The 18,356-nt window shown below is 33.3% G+C and overlaps 1 protein-coding gene and 1 pseudogene across 4 annotated transcripts; one reads left to right on the plus strand and one right to left on the minus strand.

The window, feature by feature from the left end:
- The first annotated feature begins 9,059 nt into the window (after positions 1 to 9,059).
- On the plus strand, positions 9,060 to 12,410 carry LOC108811706 (alpha-barbatene synthase-like; annotated as a pseudogene).
- Positions 12,411 to 12,556: 146 nt separating this feature from the next.
- On the minus strand, positions 12,557 to 14,322 carry LOC108811707 (DNA replication licensing factor MCM6-like). 4 transcript variants are annotated; one of them, XR_001943357.2, is made up of 6 exons: positions 13,947 to 14,322; positions 13,819 to 13,874; positions 13,606 to 13,732; positions 13,402 to 13,512; positions 13,199 to 13,324; positions 12,557 to 13,125 (listed from the first exon to the last, which is right to left on the minus strand). XR_001943357.2 is itself a non-coding variant. In XM_056988867.1 (3 exons), exons 1-3 carry the CDS (start codon positions 13,691 to 13,693, stop codon positions 13,221 to 13,223), a joined length of 303 nt encoding a protein of 100 aa, XP_056844847.1. In that variant the 5' UTR covers positions 13,694 to 14,322; the 3' UTR covers positions 12,557 to 13,220. The 4 variants fall into 4 exon arrangements, 1 of the variants encoding a protein (XP_056844847.1); XR_008935795.1 differs by lacking the exon at positions 13,819 to 13,874 and having other exon boundaries at positions 13,875 to 14,320; XR_008935794.1 differs by having other exon boundaries at positions 13,606 to 14,317.
- Positions 14,323 to 18,356: the final 4,034 nt, after the last annotated feature.

Genomic DNA, 18,356 nt, shown 5'->3' on the forward strand with positions numbered 1-18,356 from the left:
GCTATAAGATGTTTTTATATTTAAATAATAATATTTATAACCAAAAGAGATTTTTAAAGAAGTAAATAACAACACATATCTTTACTCCAATGGTGAAGGCAATGAAAGTTTTAAAAGGTCAATTGACCCTTATCAGTTTTTTAATTTACTTTAATATATCTTTATAGCCTTAGTATGTATTGAAAAAATTGTATATTTTCAAGGGCTTGACCCTTTTGTTTATTGTAAATCTTTAACAGTTTTATACTGTAATGCTTTTGATCCCATTGAATTTTATTTCTACCTCTGCCACTATCTTATAACATAGATATATCAGTAATAATCTTATTCAATTTACTGAGTTTATAAAATAAGTATATATTACACAATTAATCAGACGAATTACATAAATTTTATTAAAATTAAATAATAATATGGATTAAAATAATTAAAAGAAAAAAATTAATAATATCTAACATACAGTTTATATTTAATATAAATAAAATAATTTAATTGTATAGTTTTCAAATACACTAAAATAAAACAATTAAAACACAACTTGTCAAAAAAATTCAAAACATATTGACTTTGTAAATAAGAGTTTGTTAAAAATATTTTATTTAGTTAATTACCGTCAGGTATGTCATATTTTAATTGATAAATTGGAGATGTAAACTGTATTGAAATTAACTTCGTGATTGTAACTACATAACATCATTAAATTGAAGGATGTTACCATGCATAATTTAAACTTCGTGTAGCTAGATATATATTGGTTTAGTTTTCATGGTTAAACATGTGATGCCAAAAACTTTATGTAATCAGCAATAATTTTTTCATTTAATATAACCCTATAACTGTAGAATATATTGAAAAATAGTTCATTTTAAAGGTTTGACCCTTTGTAGAATCTTGGAAAATTGGTATAGCCAATAATTTTGACGGAGACAACAAAATATAGCCACCCAATCAAAGATAACAAGCCACAATTTTGATTCTTGGTGTCTCTTCTCATTATACCACATGAAAAATGTGCTTTAACAATAAACTGAGTTTTTATATTATTTATCTAAAAGAAAGTTTATAATTCTGAATATAAATTATACATCATATGTTTTTAGTTTTTTAACTTTGTGGGTTAAAATTATAATAAGTAACTTTATTTAGTAATTACTTAGATAACTTTTTATTAGATATAAAAAATAGTGTATCTTATTAAACAAAACATTATTACGAAACAAATATCTAGTTGGCGTAATTACGATCTGGGCCATAAGAATTTTAGTTTTTTTTAGATATTCATTAACTATAATACTGTCTAACTGATTTTTAGTAAATTAATTAAAAATATAATATATATTATTTATATTCATTTTATGTAAATATTAATTTCATTTTAAGTTTTAAAAAAGTGCTATAAGATGTTTTTTATATATTCAAAAAATAATATTTATAACCAAAAGATATTTTTTAAAGAAGTAAATAACAACATACTATATCTTTACTCCAATGGTGAAGGCAATGAAAGTTTTAAAAGGTCAATTGACCCTTATCAGTTTTAAAATTTAGTTTAATATATCCGTATAGCTTTAGTATATTTTGAAAAATTTGTATATTTTCAAGGGCTTGACCCTTTTGTTTATTGTAAAATCTTTAAAGTACTGTAATGATTTTTATCCCATTGCATTTTGGTTCTACCTCTGCCATTATCTTATTATATAGAAATATCAGTAATAATTTTATTCAATTTTATTCAGTTTATCAAATAAGTATATATTACACATTTAATCAAACGAATTACAGAAACTTTATAATATAATTTATTAAAATAATTAAAAAAGTTAAATAATATCTAACATAAATTTTATATATAATATCATAAAATATTTTAATTATATAGTTTTCAAATCCACAAAAATAAAAAAAAATTTAAAGTACAACTTATCAAAAAAAAATTAAAACATATTGACTTTGTAAATAAGAGTTTATTAAAAATATTTTATTTTTAAAACGCAGATCAAAATATAATTTTAGTTAATTACCTCCAGGTATCTCATATTTTAATTGATAAACCGGAGAGGTAAATAGTCCCTAACATCCACATCACTTTTTGGATGATTGAAATTAACGTCGTGATGTTAGCTACATAACATCATTAAATTAAAAGATGTTACCTTGCATAATATAAACTTCATATACGTAGACATACATTAGTTTAGTTTACATAATTAGCTATGTGATGGAAAATATTTTATTTAGTCAACAATCATTTTTTCTTTTAATATAACCCTATAACTGTAGAATATATTGAAAAATTAGGTCAATTTATGGGTTTGACCCCTTTGTTTATTAAAAAATATTTAACAGTTTCATACCTATTTGATTTTATCCAATTATATTTTGTTTCTACCGCCGTCACTGTCTTATTATATAGATATATAAGTAAAAGAAAATTGAAAAAAAAAATATTTAAACTCAATAAAAATTTGTTTCGGAATCGATAAATTGCATCTTTAAAATTTTTTATCCATATATTTGTAGAAGCCTGGAAAATTGGTATAGCCAATAATTTTGACTGAGACAAAAAAAATATATTCAGCAATCAAAGATAACAAGCCACTATTTTGATTTTTGGTATCTCTTCTCATTATACCACATGAAAAATGTGCTTTAACAATAAACTGAGTTTTATATTATTTATCTAAAAGAAAGTTTATAATTTTGAATATAAATTATACATCATATGTTTTTAGTTTATAAACTTTGTGGGTTAAAATTATAAACAGTAACTTAATTTAGTAATTACTTAGATAACTTTTTATTAGATTTCAAAAATAGTGTATCTTATTAAAGAAAACATTATTTTGAAACTAATATCTACTTGGCATATTATTTACAATTTGGGCCATTAGAATTTTAGATTTTTTTAGATATTCATTAACTATAATACTGTCTAACTGATTTTTAGTAAATTAATTAAAAATATAATATATATTCTATATAGTAATTTTATGTCAATATCAATTTCATTTTAATTTCTAAACAAATTCTATAAAAAAATTTCTATATTTTTAAAACAATACTTATAACCAAAAGAGTTTTTTTAAGGAAGTAAATAACAACATATATTTGTACTCCAATGGTGAAGGCATTGAAATTTTAAAAGGACAATTGACCCTTATCAGTTTTTAAATTTAGTTTAATATATCCCTATAGCTTTAGGGATTTTCCAGTGCAGAACCACTTATAATGCGTTCAGAAAACTGTTCTTATCAAATGGAAAGACTCTCACTGTTGGAATTTAGTGAGCCCATATCCAACTCTATATTATCTGATTAGTACGATATTGTCCACTTTTGACCTTAATGATAAGCTCGCATGGATTTACTTTTGGTTTACATCCCAAAAGGCCTTGTATTAATTAGAGTTGGACTTCTCTTGATATCTCACATTTTCCCCCTCAAACTAAGGATCACATTCATCTTGTGTCACACAATTGACTTTCAGGATCTTCCGACTTGATTTATTCCACACACCTTTCATTCCTAACTCATAGGATACCATTCATCTCTCAAATGGTATTTAGATCTTCTTGCAGATTTCTCGTCAAACTCTCTTATACCAATTCTTGGAATTTAGTGAGCCCATATCCAATTATATATTATCCGATTAGTACGATATTGTCCATTTTGGGTTTTAGAAGCTGGCCCACATGAATTTACTTTTGGTTTCCTTTCCAAAAGGCCTCATGCTAATTAGAGCTGAACTTCTCTTTATATATTAGACACTCCTTGTCTAATTCTCCAATGTAAGACTTACTTTGATATCTCACACTTATGGTCCTACTGCAGTCAAGAGGTTTAAGGAAAGACTACACTCTATCCATTTATTTTTTTTCGTCATTGCAATTATTGTGCTATTGCATCTTTTGAACAGAGCAGCTACATCAGGGAGTATTGGTTATCATCTTACTTGTCGGAAGTGAAACTTACCCATCTTAGTTTGCTGACGATATCCTTGCTTTCACCAATGGTGATACTTTATATTTTCGGAGTATTTTCAAAGTTCTGGACCAGTTTGAGCGCCTCTCCGAACTCTCTATCAATCCAGCAAAATCATCTATTTACATGGCAGGAAGAATTAGTCAAGAATTTTGGGATGAATTAAATAGTATGGGGATACCATTGGACACACTTCCGGTTCGTTATCTTGGGCTTCCTCTCACAAGAAAGTCCATGACTCAAACCGACTACGAGCCTCTCATTGATAAGATCAGAACGCAGTTCCTCTCCTGGTAATCTCCTGGTAAAGCCGTTCACTATCATACACTGGTCGACTACAGATGATAAACACAGTTATTGTCAGTATCACTAACTTTTGGTGCTCAGTGTTCCATTTCAAAAGTGATGTCTCGAAACAATTGAGAGAATGATCATCGCCTTCTTGTGGTCTGGATCACCGAACTCTACTACCAGAGCAAAGGTGTCGTGGTAGGATGTGTGTAAACCAAAAAAATGAGGGGGTCTTGTATAAGGTGTATGGTCGACTCATCTCTGGTATTCGCCGTAAGTCTCATATGGAGACTGCTTACTAATTCTGGTTCTCTTTGGGTGGCTTGGACTCGAAGATACCTATTGCGTACTCTTTGTTTCTGGGATGTCAGTGATAAATCATCCGGTTCGTGGATATGACGTGAACTCACTCAAACTACCCTAAGGAGTGAATTACTCTCTCAAATAAGAGGATCAGTTGTAATACTTAGAGATTGAATCCACAGAGAGCTATGGTACACAATAAATCCTAAAAGCAGTGATTAAGTTAGGTCGAATATGATTAATGAAAATAAGCAGTGATGAACAAGAAATTTTTCAGATGAACTGATTATGTTTTAAGACAATAATAATAAAGAGTTAAGCCTAAGGTTTCTATTGAGGAAATTAGGATTGTAGAGATATAGATACTAAGCATGCATGCATGATATATGAGAACTCAAAAAAGCAATAGTCGATCAACTTTCGTATTTTTAGACTATCTATTATCTAGATCTTCAAACATCAGCTTCCGCTTGTTGGTCTGGAGAAAGTGTCGATCGATGATTCTATAGGAATATCGATCGATGCACATTTCATCGCGTCGATCGATTACTCGATAGGACTATTGACTGATACGCTTATAAAGAAGCGGTAAGATCAGGCTGAATAATGTCCACTAGTTTTCCTAGATCAAATTCCGCATGTTTCTAGCAATCCTAGCTCAGAGAATCAATTCTGGTGAAAGACCAAGCCATCGCTTGTGCCTAACTATCCTATTATAAGGATTCTAGTTAGCTATTCTAGAATACAAGAACTCAACACAATTCTCAAGATGAATATCTCTAGCAACTTAGCAATTTTATAGTTTGGGATAATCTTTCATATCCTATTTGAACCTTAAACCTAACAAGATGAATTACACAGACATAGCAAAGTAAAACATAGCAATAGATAAATAAAACTGCATAGATTAATAGATAAGAAATTTGGAGTTCCAAGACCATCTGTGAAGGAGTTATGCTCTTTTCTCAAACTCTAAACCTAAAACCTTTTGCTGTGAAATTATGAAAGTATGAAAGCGTGTGTTGCCCAATGCAATGGCAGAGCACATAAATATTATGTTAGAACTCGTCAGGGGCATTCTTGTAATTTGGTGAAGTCTTGAGCTTCAAGTCGGCTGTGACCAAAGTGGATTTCTGCGCGCTCGCCATCGATCGATAGCAATAGGTGTGCATCGATCGACTATAATCTCTCAGTGTCAACCCATATGTGTTGGTCGATGGTCAGCTCGGGTGAAATCTCTAAAATACTCTAAAATGCTCCAAAATCTTCACTTTACTCCAAATGACTCATGAATCTGTAAACATACTAAATAGACTCCAAAACATAATAATTATATCTTAAAACACTTATATACCATAGTTGAAATCAGGTAAATTCCATGGTATATCATGACGCAAGCGCCTCAAGCTTCGGCAACATGTAGCAATTTTTCTGCGAGCTGATATACATAATGGTAGAGACACTTTGTTCTGGTTCGATGATTGGTTGGGTATGGTAAAGTTAATTGATGTAGCAGGAGAATCTGGTACTCAAGTTCTGGGAATTCAATGCTATGCAACAGTTGCTTCTCCACCCTCGTATGGAAGGTGGAACTTAAGGCGCTGTAGGAGTAGTCACCTATGGGCGATGATTACGCGCATCAACTATGTACTACCACCGGTAGAGGATGCAGGCAGTGATCGTATGTTATGACGTCATAGAGAAGATGACTTTAAGTCATGGTTCTCAACCAAGAAAACTAGGGATCAGATACAGAGACGTGGCGACGAAGTAGTTTGGAGTAATTTGATCTGGTTCTCGCAATCTGTTCCCCGTTACTCATTTATCGTTTGGTTGGCCTTCCGTAATAGGCTTTCGAATGTTGATCTCACTTAAGTTTGGGGCGAACATCAGTCTTTTCGATTATGTGGTGAACCAAATGAGTCGCATGACCATCTTTTCTTCGCTTGTCCGTACTTCTACACAATTTGGACAGACCTCACAGGTTCTCTACTGCCTCGACGAAGCCCGGACTGGAGCATCATTGTTACAACGCTCATGTCCCTCGTTGTTCTTCCATTAACTCATGTCTTCGTCGACTCTCCTTCCAAGCTGTGATTCACAGTGTGTGGCGGGAATGGGACTGCAGGAAGCACAGCAGCACCTATTGTACAGCTCACGAGCTCACACGGTTCATCGATAGAACAATTCGTAACCACGTATCTTCTTTGCGATGCAAGAATATAGCTCACTACAGCACCATGATTCTTAGGTGGCTAGGCAGGAACAAGTAGCTTTTCCATTCTTTAAGCTGTTGATTATTTTCAGATTTTCAAACTCGATCGTACTGTAAATTTTTTTTCTTTTGTTGATAAATAAATTAAACATTTCAACAAAAATTATTACTGTATACTGATTAGCGAACTTAAAATTTTCAGAGTACTTTATTTTCTCGAGTATATTAAAATAGTGGACAGCAGAAGTATACTAATAGAATATATGAACTGTCGGCGGGTATTCTCTAAAGAAAATTCACCAAGAGGTTATGAAAGTATACTAAATTGTTTTTTTGTCATCGACTAAAACAGACTCAAACTGGCTCTGTGAACCATGCAGGTAACTTTGAATCCATGTGAACAACAAAGGACGGTTGATTCCTAACACTCCGTGCTAGCTTATCCGCCGTATTGTTTTGCGTCCGTGATACATGAATGATCTCTGAGTTGATGAAATTTTGTTGCAGGATCTTGATATCTTCTAAGTAACTTACGAAAGCAGGCCATTCTTCTGGTTCTGAAACCATCTTCACCAATTGTGAACAATCCGTTGCAAATGTAACATGCATCTGATGTAAATTCCTCATACACTCCATAGCCCATAATAGTGCTTCCATCTCCGAGTGAAGCGGAGATAAACTAGCCCTAGTATTTTTTTGCTCCCATCAATCCTTGAAAACCTTCTAAAGTACTATACCAACCTTGTCCTGAGAAACGTTCATTTTCTTTCCAAGATCCATCAGTGAAGCACCAACCTTGTTTTTCTCTCATGTGCTTCCTTCCAAAGTGTGGATTCTGTTTTCGCCTATTTCAATGTATCTCTGGGATCTATATCCAGATTACTTAATACCTCATTTTCCTTTCCAAATATACCATAATATCCATGCAAATTGATGCTCCTCCATCTCCGGCTGAATTCGCCAGAAAAGATGATCAATGTTTGTGAAAAGAGAACTAGTAGAAAAAGTAGTTGTGTCTAAGGGAATCTGTGAGAGTGCCCAAACTTGACGCGTTGGTGGACGTTCAAAGAAAATATGGTTTATGGATTCCTCTGAAGCTCCACACCTATCACAACACATATCCCCAAGTAGTCCTCTTGCTTGCAATTTTTTCCTAACTGAAATACAACAAGATACTAACTGCCATAAAAATGCTTCATTTTTGGTGAACACCGTATTTTCCAGTAGAATGACTTCAATATGTCGACTGTGGGACCAAAGAGGACTGATGGCTTTTCCTTATCTGGATAAACTCGTTCTACCTGATAACCTGACTTGACTGTATATTTTCCATTTTTTGTAAAGTGTCATCCATCTCTATCTATCATATAGATTTTACTCGATGTAATGCTTGCAATGATCTTCACATCCTGAGGGTCCACTAAAGCCTGTATTGCCTAAAAAATCCAAGTTCTCGAAGTTGCTTCAATGAGAAAATCAACTTTGAAGTCCGGATAAAGATTATGTGGTTTTTGTTTACTGGTCTCGGGCGAGTGGTTGGGAACCATGGATCATTCCATACAAAAATAGATGATCCTGATCCCACCCGTTTAATTAGTCTTTTTCTAACTAGAGATCTAGTTGAAGTGATACTCCGCCATCTATAAGACGGAGAATATGACCGAATCGGTTCAAGGGGTGAAGTATTCCTGGAAAGCCGTCTTTTAAAAACTCTAGGGAAAAGCGTGTTTGATTTCTCGATCACGCATTGCACAAATTAATTAATACTATTAATTAATTTCTTAAATAACTTTGCTTCTATTACTGTTAAACAAGTCAAGAAATTGGCCTGAACACTTATATGAAATATTTGAATGGGGGGTCCATTTTTTAGACACCCCATTTTGATTTTTTTTAAATACATATACATCAATATAATTATTGTAAAATATTTAAGGAATTTTCTATAAGAAAACACTAAAAATAAAAAACAGTTCATATAAAATAAATATTATTATGATTAAAAATAAAATATACTTGATAGTACAACTAAAATGATATATTAATTATTATGTTACTAAAATTAATAACTTTGATTTTCGTTTAAATAATTTGAACTACTGTAAGAAAAATTAATAAATATATTCTAAAACTTTTAAATAAAATCAATATTTATTTATTTTGAATAGTGACCAAAAATCTTACTGCCGGCTCTAAACAAGTACCTCTGGTCTATATATATTTGCTTACTAAAAATAATCAATTGATCATTCGGTGCATCTCGGTATTTTAGTGCTCTTTCTTGCTCTGCCCACCAGTACCTTTCTTTCTCTCATTTTTATATTACATGGAAGCAAAAAGAAAAGTTGATCATGAAATTGGTTTCGATTTTACAAAATTCCCACCGTCTAAATGGAGTGATCACTTCCTCACTGTGACCGTCACTGAGTCGGTGAGTCCAAATATTTATATATATATATATATATATATATATAATATATATATATACGTACACACACTAATATAGATCATACATCTGTGTATAATTCGTTGTACGTTACATGCTTGTGTAACGATCTATGAGTTGTGTTAATTATCAGGATCTTGATGCTCTTGCAAAAGAAATTGAGGTACTAAAGCCTAAAGTGATGGACATGCTAATTTTGTATCCGGAAGATGATGGCGAGGTGATGAAGAGGAAAATTCTTATAATCCATATTCTAGTCAGTCTTGGTCTGGCCATATCATTTCGAGAATGAGATTGAACACATAGTGAAAGTTGCTTTCGAGAAGAGAGCGGATTTGATGGCGGATGAGAATGACTTGTACACGATTTCTACCATGTTCCGCGTTTTCAGAACACATGGTCGCAACATGTCATCAGGTAAGAAACTGGAACATGTTAAAAAAAAAAAGAACATGTCAAAAAAAGAAAGATCGAAACCCTTATCTCATTATGAACTAAAATCACCACAATCCGATATAAATCGGTTTACTACTCAAGAAAATGGAATATAACCAATTGCGAACGTAATTGAATCAATACAATCAGATATTTAAAATTTACCAAAGTTTGATTCGGAGGTTGGGTCGACTTTGTATTTAGATGTCAGGTTGAGTCGAATTTTAAATTCGGTCAAAAACATACTAATTTAGTATCAGTTGACGTTCAAACCATTAATAACCAAACCAAACCTTTATTTATGGGAATACAAGTTTCGATCTTTTTCTGATTGAGGAGAAATAGGTTTTAATACTTATAATATATGGAATTGGGAAGAAGTTAAAGATGTTGTTTCTTGAAATTTTTGGTGTGGAAATATGTCGTTTACCTTTTATTTTGATAGAAAACTTAGCTAAACTGAACTGAAAGAAAAAACAGACTGAAATCATTTTAAATTATTTAATGATTTTAGTCTTTATCTATAATTTTCAAAAGGCTAAAAACAACTATTGAATATCAAAATGTCTTGCTTACCTCTAAATACAAACGAGAAGTGTAACAACACGGTTTTTTTCAAGTAGATGTGTTCAAGAGATTCAAAGAAGATGATGAGAAGTTCAAGAGATATCTAATAAATGATTTCAAAGGGATGCTAAGCTTTTATGAAGCACTGCACTTTAGAACAACAACGGATTATATCTTGGATGAATCATTGAGCTTTACGTTGAGCCACTTGGATTCAATAGCTACCGGTCAATTAGCAAGTCCAAGACACATTTCAAGGCTTATACAAAAAGCTCTTCACATACCTCAACACATGAACATTGAAGCACTGGTTGCAAGGGAGTATATTTCATTTTATGAACAAGAAGAGAACCACGATGACACGCTGCTCAAGCTAGCAAAGCTCAATTTCAAGTTCTTACAGCTTCATTACTTCCACGAGCTAAAAACAATCACCTTGTATGTTAATATTCATCTAGTTTTAGCAAGTTTTCTTTTTGATTTCATATTTTAACATATTTCACATATTTTTCTGGCAGGTGGTGGAGGGGATTAGATCATACATCGAAATTACCACCTAATTTCAGAGAAAGAACCATTGAGACTTGGTTAGCGGCGTTGATGATGTATTTTGAGCCGCATTTTTCACTTGGGAGAATTATGTCGGCTAAGTTATACTTAGCAATAACATTTCTAGATGATGCTTGCGATACATATGCTTCTATTAAAGAAGTTATGGATCTGGTTTATTGTATAGAAAGGTACATTCGTTATATATATCCTGAAAAATTACGATGTTGGATCATATAAATCAACAAGCCAGCTAGCAATGAGTGAAATGTTGCATTCTTCTATTAATAGATGGGACCCTGATTACACGGGAAAACTTCAAGGACACATGAAGACGGCCTTCAAATTTGTGATGAGTGTTTATAAAGAGTATGAAGATATATTAAGGTCACAAGGAAGATTATTTGTCTTGGAGGAAATGATAGAAGAGGTCTTTTACTTTCAAAGGCATAAATAATTAAATGTTCACATAAACTGACTGGTAACATAATATATTGTTGTTATTAGTTCAAGATACTCGTGAGGACAAACCTCCAACTTGTCAAATGGGCACGAGAAGATTACATGCCTAGCTTTGATGCATATATGGAGGCTGGTGGAGCTGAGATTGGTTCGTATGCGACCATAGCCTGCTCTGTTATGGGACTTGGAGAGATAGGTAAGAAGAGAGATTTTGAGTGGCTAAGATCTAGACCGAAGGTCGTCCAAGTTCTAGCCGCAAAGACCCGTCTCATGGATGACATAACCGACTTTGAGGTATTAATTTTCAAGACCCATATAAATATATATGGTCAATCTTGACCTGTTTACCTTTGTCAGTTACTGAAATAATTTCAAAACTATTAACTCGCAAATATGTTTTCTTAAGTTTATTTCGACAAATTTGGTTCAATTTGACTAGTTAAGAATTGGTCTAAATTCACGGCTTAGTGAAATGTGTTTGAAACAAAAACAACAATCAACGTGAACATAAAAAAACATTTAATTCCCTTTTGAAAACATTCTTGGATTTAATTTAATTTGGCTAATATATCCAGCTCATATTTCATGTATTGGATTGTTGTTTATATGATCAGGAGGATATTGGTAAAGGTTACACTGCAAATGCACTCAACTATTACATAAAACAACATGGAGTTACCAAAGAAGAAGCTATAAAAGAGTTTGATAAGATGATTAAAGATATCAACAAGATCGTTAACGAGGAGTGTTTGAAGATAACCCACATCTCTCGTAGAGTTCTTAACCAAATCATCAATTACGGACGCTCACTAGACGTTCTATATACATCTGACGATGTCTTCAACCAACGTGAAGGCATGTTCAAGGAGATTATCACCACTTTGCTCGTTGATCCAATACACCTTTAGAGTTTGGACTTATATTATCTCTGTCACCATCAACTAAGTGTGGTATATGTTAGCCAAAAGAGTCAACACCAACTATATGCGAGTGTAACGTAAGATATTATGTGTGTGGTATGTGATGTAAGATATCAAATATCTAAAGAATATTCTATGAAATATTCATTATCCCGTGTACTATAAATAAGGAGGCTTGGTGTGTGTTGTAATCCAAGCCAAGTGAGTTGAGTGAACTAAATTCTAAAGAGTCCTTCCAATCCTTTGTAATATCTTTGAATCTTCTTAGTAAAATAAAGATTATCTTTTTTTTAATCATTCATGTCTATCTTTAAACAGTTTTAACATACCCTTGATCCTAAACACTTCTTTGGTGGTTGTACTTACTATGTACTTGTAAATTTGGTATAAGTGGAAATCAAGCTTTAACTTCCTTGCTTTGGGGTTCACATGAAATGTGTTAGTAAATGTTTTTGTTTCAATAATCTCCACTATGTTAAGAGGTTACTAGCATATGGTACAACATGTTAGGTAAAGAAGTTATTGGAGATGTCATATGACTGCTTTTAAAAACGTCTCTTTTTATTTAAACACGCTATTGAGGAATATTTTTTAAATCGTGTTATAACTGATAGTGGCCATAAAAATACAAGAACAGAAATTTAATGTGGTGGCTCACTGACCAAGCTGAAGTCACAATTTCATATTCTTGAAGATACATTACTCCCAAGAACTTAAACTATACACAGTAGTGAAATCAATTTAAACTAGTTTTGAATGATAACACAATAATTTAAGCCTCTACTTGGAACTACAGATGAAGCTGAACACTCGAGAACATCACTCGATCACATAGTTTTTAGCGACAGCCAAGATCCTCTCATATCTTTTTGAAGATCTTCTTCTTGGTTCTTCAGCTTTTGTGGCCTCTTGCTCATTGGCTAACACCATAAGGTGACCTTCTTTACACACCAAACTCTGTAAGATGCATATGTTGTGTTAGATACATAACTTAAAACATACCTAACTTATAATATTGTTTTGGATTCACCTCAATGATGGCTCTGATTTTCTTAATATCGAGTTTGATTTTCTCTTGCGAACTGTATTTCTTTTTCACGTTCGGTTGGTCGATGTACCATCGAATCCTTTTGTCTCATTCCAGGCAATTCAGAACCTAAAGAAGAAACATTTGTTTCAAGACTTGAAGAAAGAACTCATTAATATAGAGAGTTGAAGATTGATGTTGCTTACTGTCTTTTCTAACAGTTTCTTCGTGTTTTCTAAGCCGAATGACTAAGGCCTGTGTGATTTTATCATACTCTTTCTCACTAATCACAAGCTTTGGAGCTGCTGCTCCATTATCTGTTGTTACATCAGTAATATTTGTTACGGTTTTGTTACGGTTCTTGAGTAGGAAAGGAGGGAGATAAAATGAAAATATTAGGTGGTATGTACCTGCAGTTGCAGAAGCTGGCTCAGCTGCTCCATTTTGTTTATCTTCATCTCCATTACCAGGATTTTCGATATCATCTGTGTCGTTCATGTTTGTCACCACTAGAATCTAGATACGCAGATCTCAACACTGGATAAGAGAAAGCAAAGATGATTGTTTAAGGTTATAATACTGGAACAAGTCAAGTTAAACTTTAGGAGAGGTTTCAAAGCTACCTAATGACAGAAATCTTCAATAGTATGACAGCCAAAACAACATGACTTGGTTTTACCTGAATCAGAAAAGCAACTGTGCGGTGAGAAACAGAAGACAAGTGAGAGAGGTGGTTGTTTAGGACAATCACCAGAGTTTCCAAATGACTCCTAGCAATGGTTTCGGAAAGCCTGATCAGTGCCTCCAGCTGCCTAACTGTCATTCGATATGCGACTCTTCTGCCAGGAGTCGTATCTATAGAAATATGTGCTGAATTACATTCATTAGAATGTACAATACAATATTTATACTGATTACAATAGGTATTCTAGGGATTATATAATTACTGAAATGCCTTTATCTGCATATCCACTGCACACCCCCTCAAGATGGAGGGAGTTTGGTCACTCCAATATTGGACATAAGTTCTTGAAAACGAGATTGTGCCATTGATTTAGTGAGAGCATCTGCCAGTTGATCCCTTGTGGAGACATGGTGAACTCTTAGAGCCCCGGACAGGATGTTGGTGCGGACAAAGTGAAAAGCAAAAGCAAGATGTTTCATACGTGAGTGTAAAACTGGATTTGCACTAAGGTAGGTGGCTCCAACGTTATCACAGTAAACCATCAGAGTAGTGGGCTATTTAACACAAACTGAAATTAAAAAACTAATAATAATATTATAGAATTTAAGTTTTAATACAAACTGAAATAAAAAAACATTCAGAAAATTTTAATAAAAAAAACAAATAAAAAAACTAAGGATCCGTCGGGGGAGGAAACAAACGACATAACTTCTCCAATATCTCGAGGTTAGTCTTCTTCTGATCCGCCAGCTCAGCAAGGATTGTAGGATTCTGCTCCTCCAATGCTCAAATCCGTTCATCCTTGTTCTGTAGCTGCTCTAGAATCAAGGGATCGGCGTACGGGACTTGAGAAGAAGAAGTCAGACATGAAGAAGTACGACGGGTCAACCCAACGATACGACCCTTTCGTTTAGGGACCGCCTAAAAAAAATTAAGTTAGAAAAGAAAAAAATATAGTAATGAAAAAAATATTAAAGTTAATAAATAAAGTATTAAAAACAAATAAAAAATGAAAAAAAAATACTTTTTCAACCATCTCGTTTATTTGCAGTCGGGACATGTTGGTCGAAGCACCTGTACAATCAATGTCATCAAAGAGATGCTGAGAAGCTAGAAAAGCTTCTTTTTGAGTTTCCACCATCTGAATGACCTCTATGATCATGGGGTCCTGAATTTCACTCATCTTCTTGTTGGTGTACGCCTTCTTCATGACGACGAGATGATCGACGGGATTAGTGTTAGGCAATGCATATATATATATATATATATATATATATATATAATAACTACAAAGATAATTAAATATATTAAAAAACTTACAAGTTGATCCTCCTTAGAAGACATACTGCGAGCGCCGAGGTTGTGAACGTAAATACCATTCCCGCCACGATCACTCTTCCGGTTGGCAGAGTTCTTTAGAGACTTCTCTGCCAGTGCTCGACCAACTTATTCCACACCGTCTCGCTAAGAAATCGTGGCTTCTTGTTATCCAGCCATACGTGCTTCCACTCGTAGATCTGCTTCGTATAGACGATCATGGCTTTGACGCTGAATGCCTGATGGACTGTTTCCGTCAGGCCGGACTCCCAAGTGAATTATTGCTATAAAAACACACAAATTAATTAGTAGATATAAAAAAAATCAAAATTAAAAATGCTCAAAAAACTGAATAGTTACCGAGAACTGATGAAACCACAACTCGCGGTCCTCGGAAGGGAACGAACTCCACTTGTCATATCTCATCTGCAGCATCGAATACATCATCTCGATGATGCTCTTGCTAATCCCATTGGTCGACTTGTTGAACCGTAAAAAAAATGCTAGATTAAAAGGGACAAAATAATTGTACAAATGAAATAAAAATACTAACCAAGTTGAATATCCCATTCGTAGGTATGGATGGAGAACGGGGAGATGCTCTCGACCTGGTTGTTGAACCAATTGTTCAACTGGCATGACCCCCGGGTCATATGGAGCGGCTGCAGGACCGGGGGCGGGAGCCGGATCGTGAACCGGAATAACTGGAACCGAGTTTTGTTCGTGAGAACATCCCGATGCACGGGAACCATTCATCAAACTAGCTCAGCCACGGGGTGCGGAACGACGAGGTACGGCACGCTGACGACCACTCGAATCATCAGACCTACAAAAGAAAATAAATATATTAGACAAATATATATATAAATATTTAAGTTGCTAAATATATAAAAAATTCGTTTTTATCTATATAAAAATATTAAAATTCGTTTTTATCTATATAAAAATATTTAAAATCGTTTTTATCTATATAAAAATATTAAAAATAGTTTTTTATCTATATAAAAATACAAAAATCGTTTTTATCTATATAAAATATTAAAAAAACTATCTATACAAAAATATTAAAAATCATATAAAATAATAAAAACGTTTTTATCTTCATAAAAATATTTTATAAACTTTTATAAATATAGAAAAAGTTGTTAAATATATAAAAAATAGAAAAACGTTTTTACTATATATAATATATTACTGGAAAAGGTTTGAAATTTTTTAAAAATATATTGAATACTTTCTAAACCCATAAATGTTTTTACAAAAATCAACAAATCCAATATATAAACCAAAAAAAAGAATAAACAACAAATCCTAAAATCTAACATCCTAAATCGTAAACTATCCATTCAATCCTAACATGCAAATCAAACAAACCTCAAATCCTAAAATCGAACATCCTAAACCCTAAAGAAATGAAATAGATAGAGATTGTGAGAAACTTACATGTTGGAGAGGTTTGGGGAAGAGATATGAGGTGGGGAAGAGGATTCACCGGAGTTGGGGACACGGATTCGCGGTGAGAATCACCGGAGAAGAGAGAGAAACCAGAGAGGATTTAGAGAGAGGCAAAAATGGAGAAGAAGGAAGAAGAAACGTTTTCGTAAAGCAAACCGACGGACACGGGTCCGTAGGAATCCGGTCGGAAAAGGGAATAAAATATTAATTGGCGGTTCATTGAAAAAAACAAGCGGTCTAATGAAAATTTTCACGCGGTTTGTATTTCGGGAAAGTAATTAACCGACGGAATTCCAACGAACCTAGTAAAGTCGTCGGAATGTCTCACCGAATTCCGACGAAATATACCTACAGAATTCCGACGACTTGGGGTTTAGGGTTTATAAATAAGTTTCTAACTGATCAAATCCAAATCTTTGATAATAAATAGAGTATTTGGAAACGGTTTAACTATAATAAGGTTTTCATAACACAGTTTTACACAAAACTGTGTGTTTTAGTGTAAGTTTAGATTAATATGAGTGTAAGCATATGAGTGTTAAGATGATATGTAATGAAAACAATGATATACATACATAAATATTTAAATAACTTGTAAAACTTGAACGGTTGCTATGTAAATTATATTAAACATCTAATATGTGTCATTTAAGTAGTTTCGGTATCCAAATTTAGATATATTTTGATATTAACAATTTAAATATTCAAAGTCGTCGGAATATTTTGACGGAATTCCGGCGAAAAGTTAAACCCTGAATTAACCCCATGTCGTCGGACTTCCATCGGAATATTCTGACGGAATTCCGACGGATTTGCTTAATTACAAATAATAATGATAATAACTAATCATACAACTAATAAAAACCAAGTCCTAATCAGAATCTTCCGAATCAGTAGAATCTTCGTCAACTCGTCAACCTCAGCTTCTGACTTCGAGTGTACAACAGCATCAAGTCCAAACTCGGTAAAATTCTCAATGAGTTCAACCTCTGCCAAATCTTCAACTGCACTCACGTTGCTGGTAGAGTTTGGTTGTAATGGATCATTATCAGAAGGTTCGTTCACTCGTCCTCTTGGGTTGATTTGCGTTACAATGATCCATAGTCGTCTCTGTACGTAACCCGAGGGTAACTGATGTAGCACACCTATCAATTTTACAAGGCATTAGTAATAATATATAAACCATTAATTATATTGTTAAAATATTATATATGAATAAATTAACATACCTGATCAGCTTGCGAAGCAAGAATGAAAGGATCATAATATTGAAGTTTTCTCCGCGAATGAACCGAAGTAACACCAAACGCGTCAGTCTTCACTCCTCGGTCTGGGGTGATATCATACCAATCACAATAGAATACTATACACTGCAGTCCAACCATACCAGGATACTGGATTACCAATATTTCTTGTATGTTGCAGTAGTAGACATCGTCACCGGAAGAAGACGAAACACCATCATCATAAGTTGTCCTAGAATGACATTTTCTTTTAAAGGCATATCCTCGCGTACAATATTTTGGATATGATTTGACCACATAGTTTGGTCCCCGCACAAATTCGCATATCCAATCATCGAACACAAAACCTCTGGCCAAACCATCATTCACCTATAAATTAAAAATATATATGAGTGAAATATTAATTATTTTATACTAAATATATATGAGTGAAATGTTAATTAATTCATATATGTTATGA

The sequence above is a fragment of the Raphanus sativus genome, chromosome 6 (assembly GCF_000801105.2).
Source record: "Raphanus sativus cultivar WK10039 chromosome 6, ASM80110v3, whole genome shotgun sequence".
NCBI lineage: Eukaryota > Viridiplantae > Streptophyta > Magnoliopsida > Brassicales > Brassicaceae > Raphanus > Raphanus sativus.

Coding starts and splice junctions, on each gene's coding strand:
- LOC108811707 (XM_056988867.1), bottom strand. CDS start 13,693: ATGAACGACACAGATGATATCGAAAATCCTGGTAATGGAGATGAAGAT. Junction 13,513..13,605: donor GCCAGCTTCTGCAACTGCAG/GTACATACCACC, acceptor ATGTAACAACAG/ATAATGGAGCAGCAGCTCCA. Junction 13,325..13,401: donor AGAAACTGTTAGAAAAGACA/GTAAGCAACATC, acceptor TTTCTTCTTTAG/GTTCTGAATTGCCTGGAATG.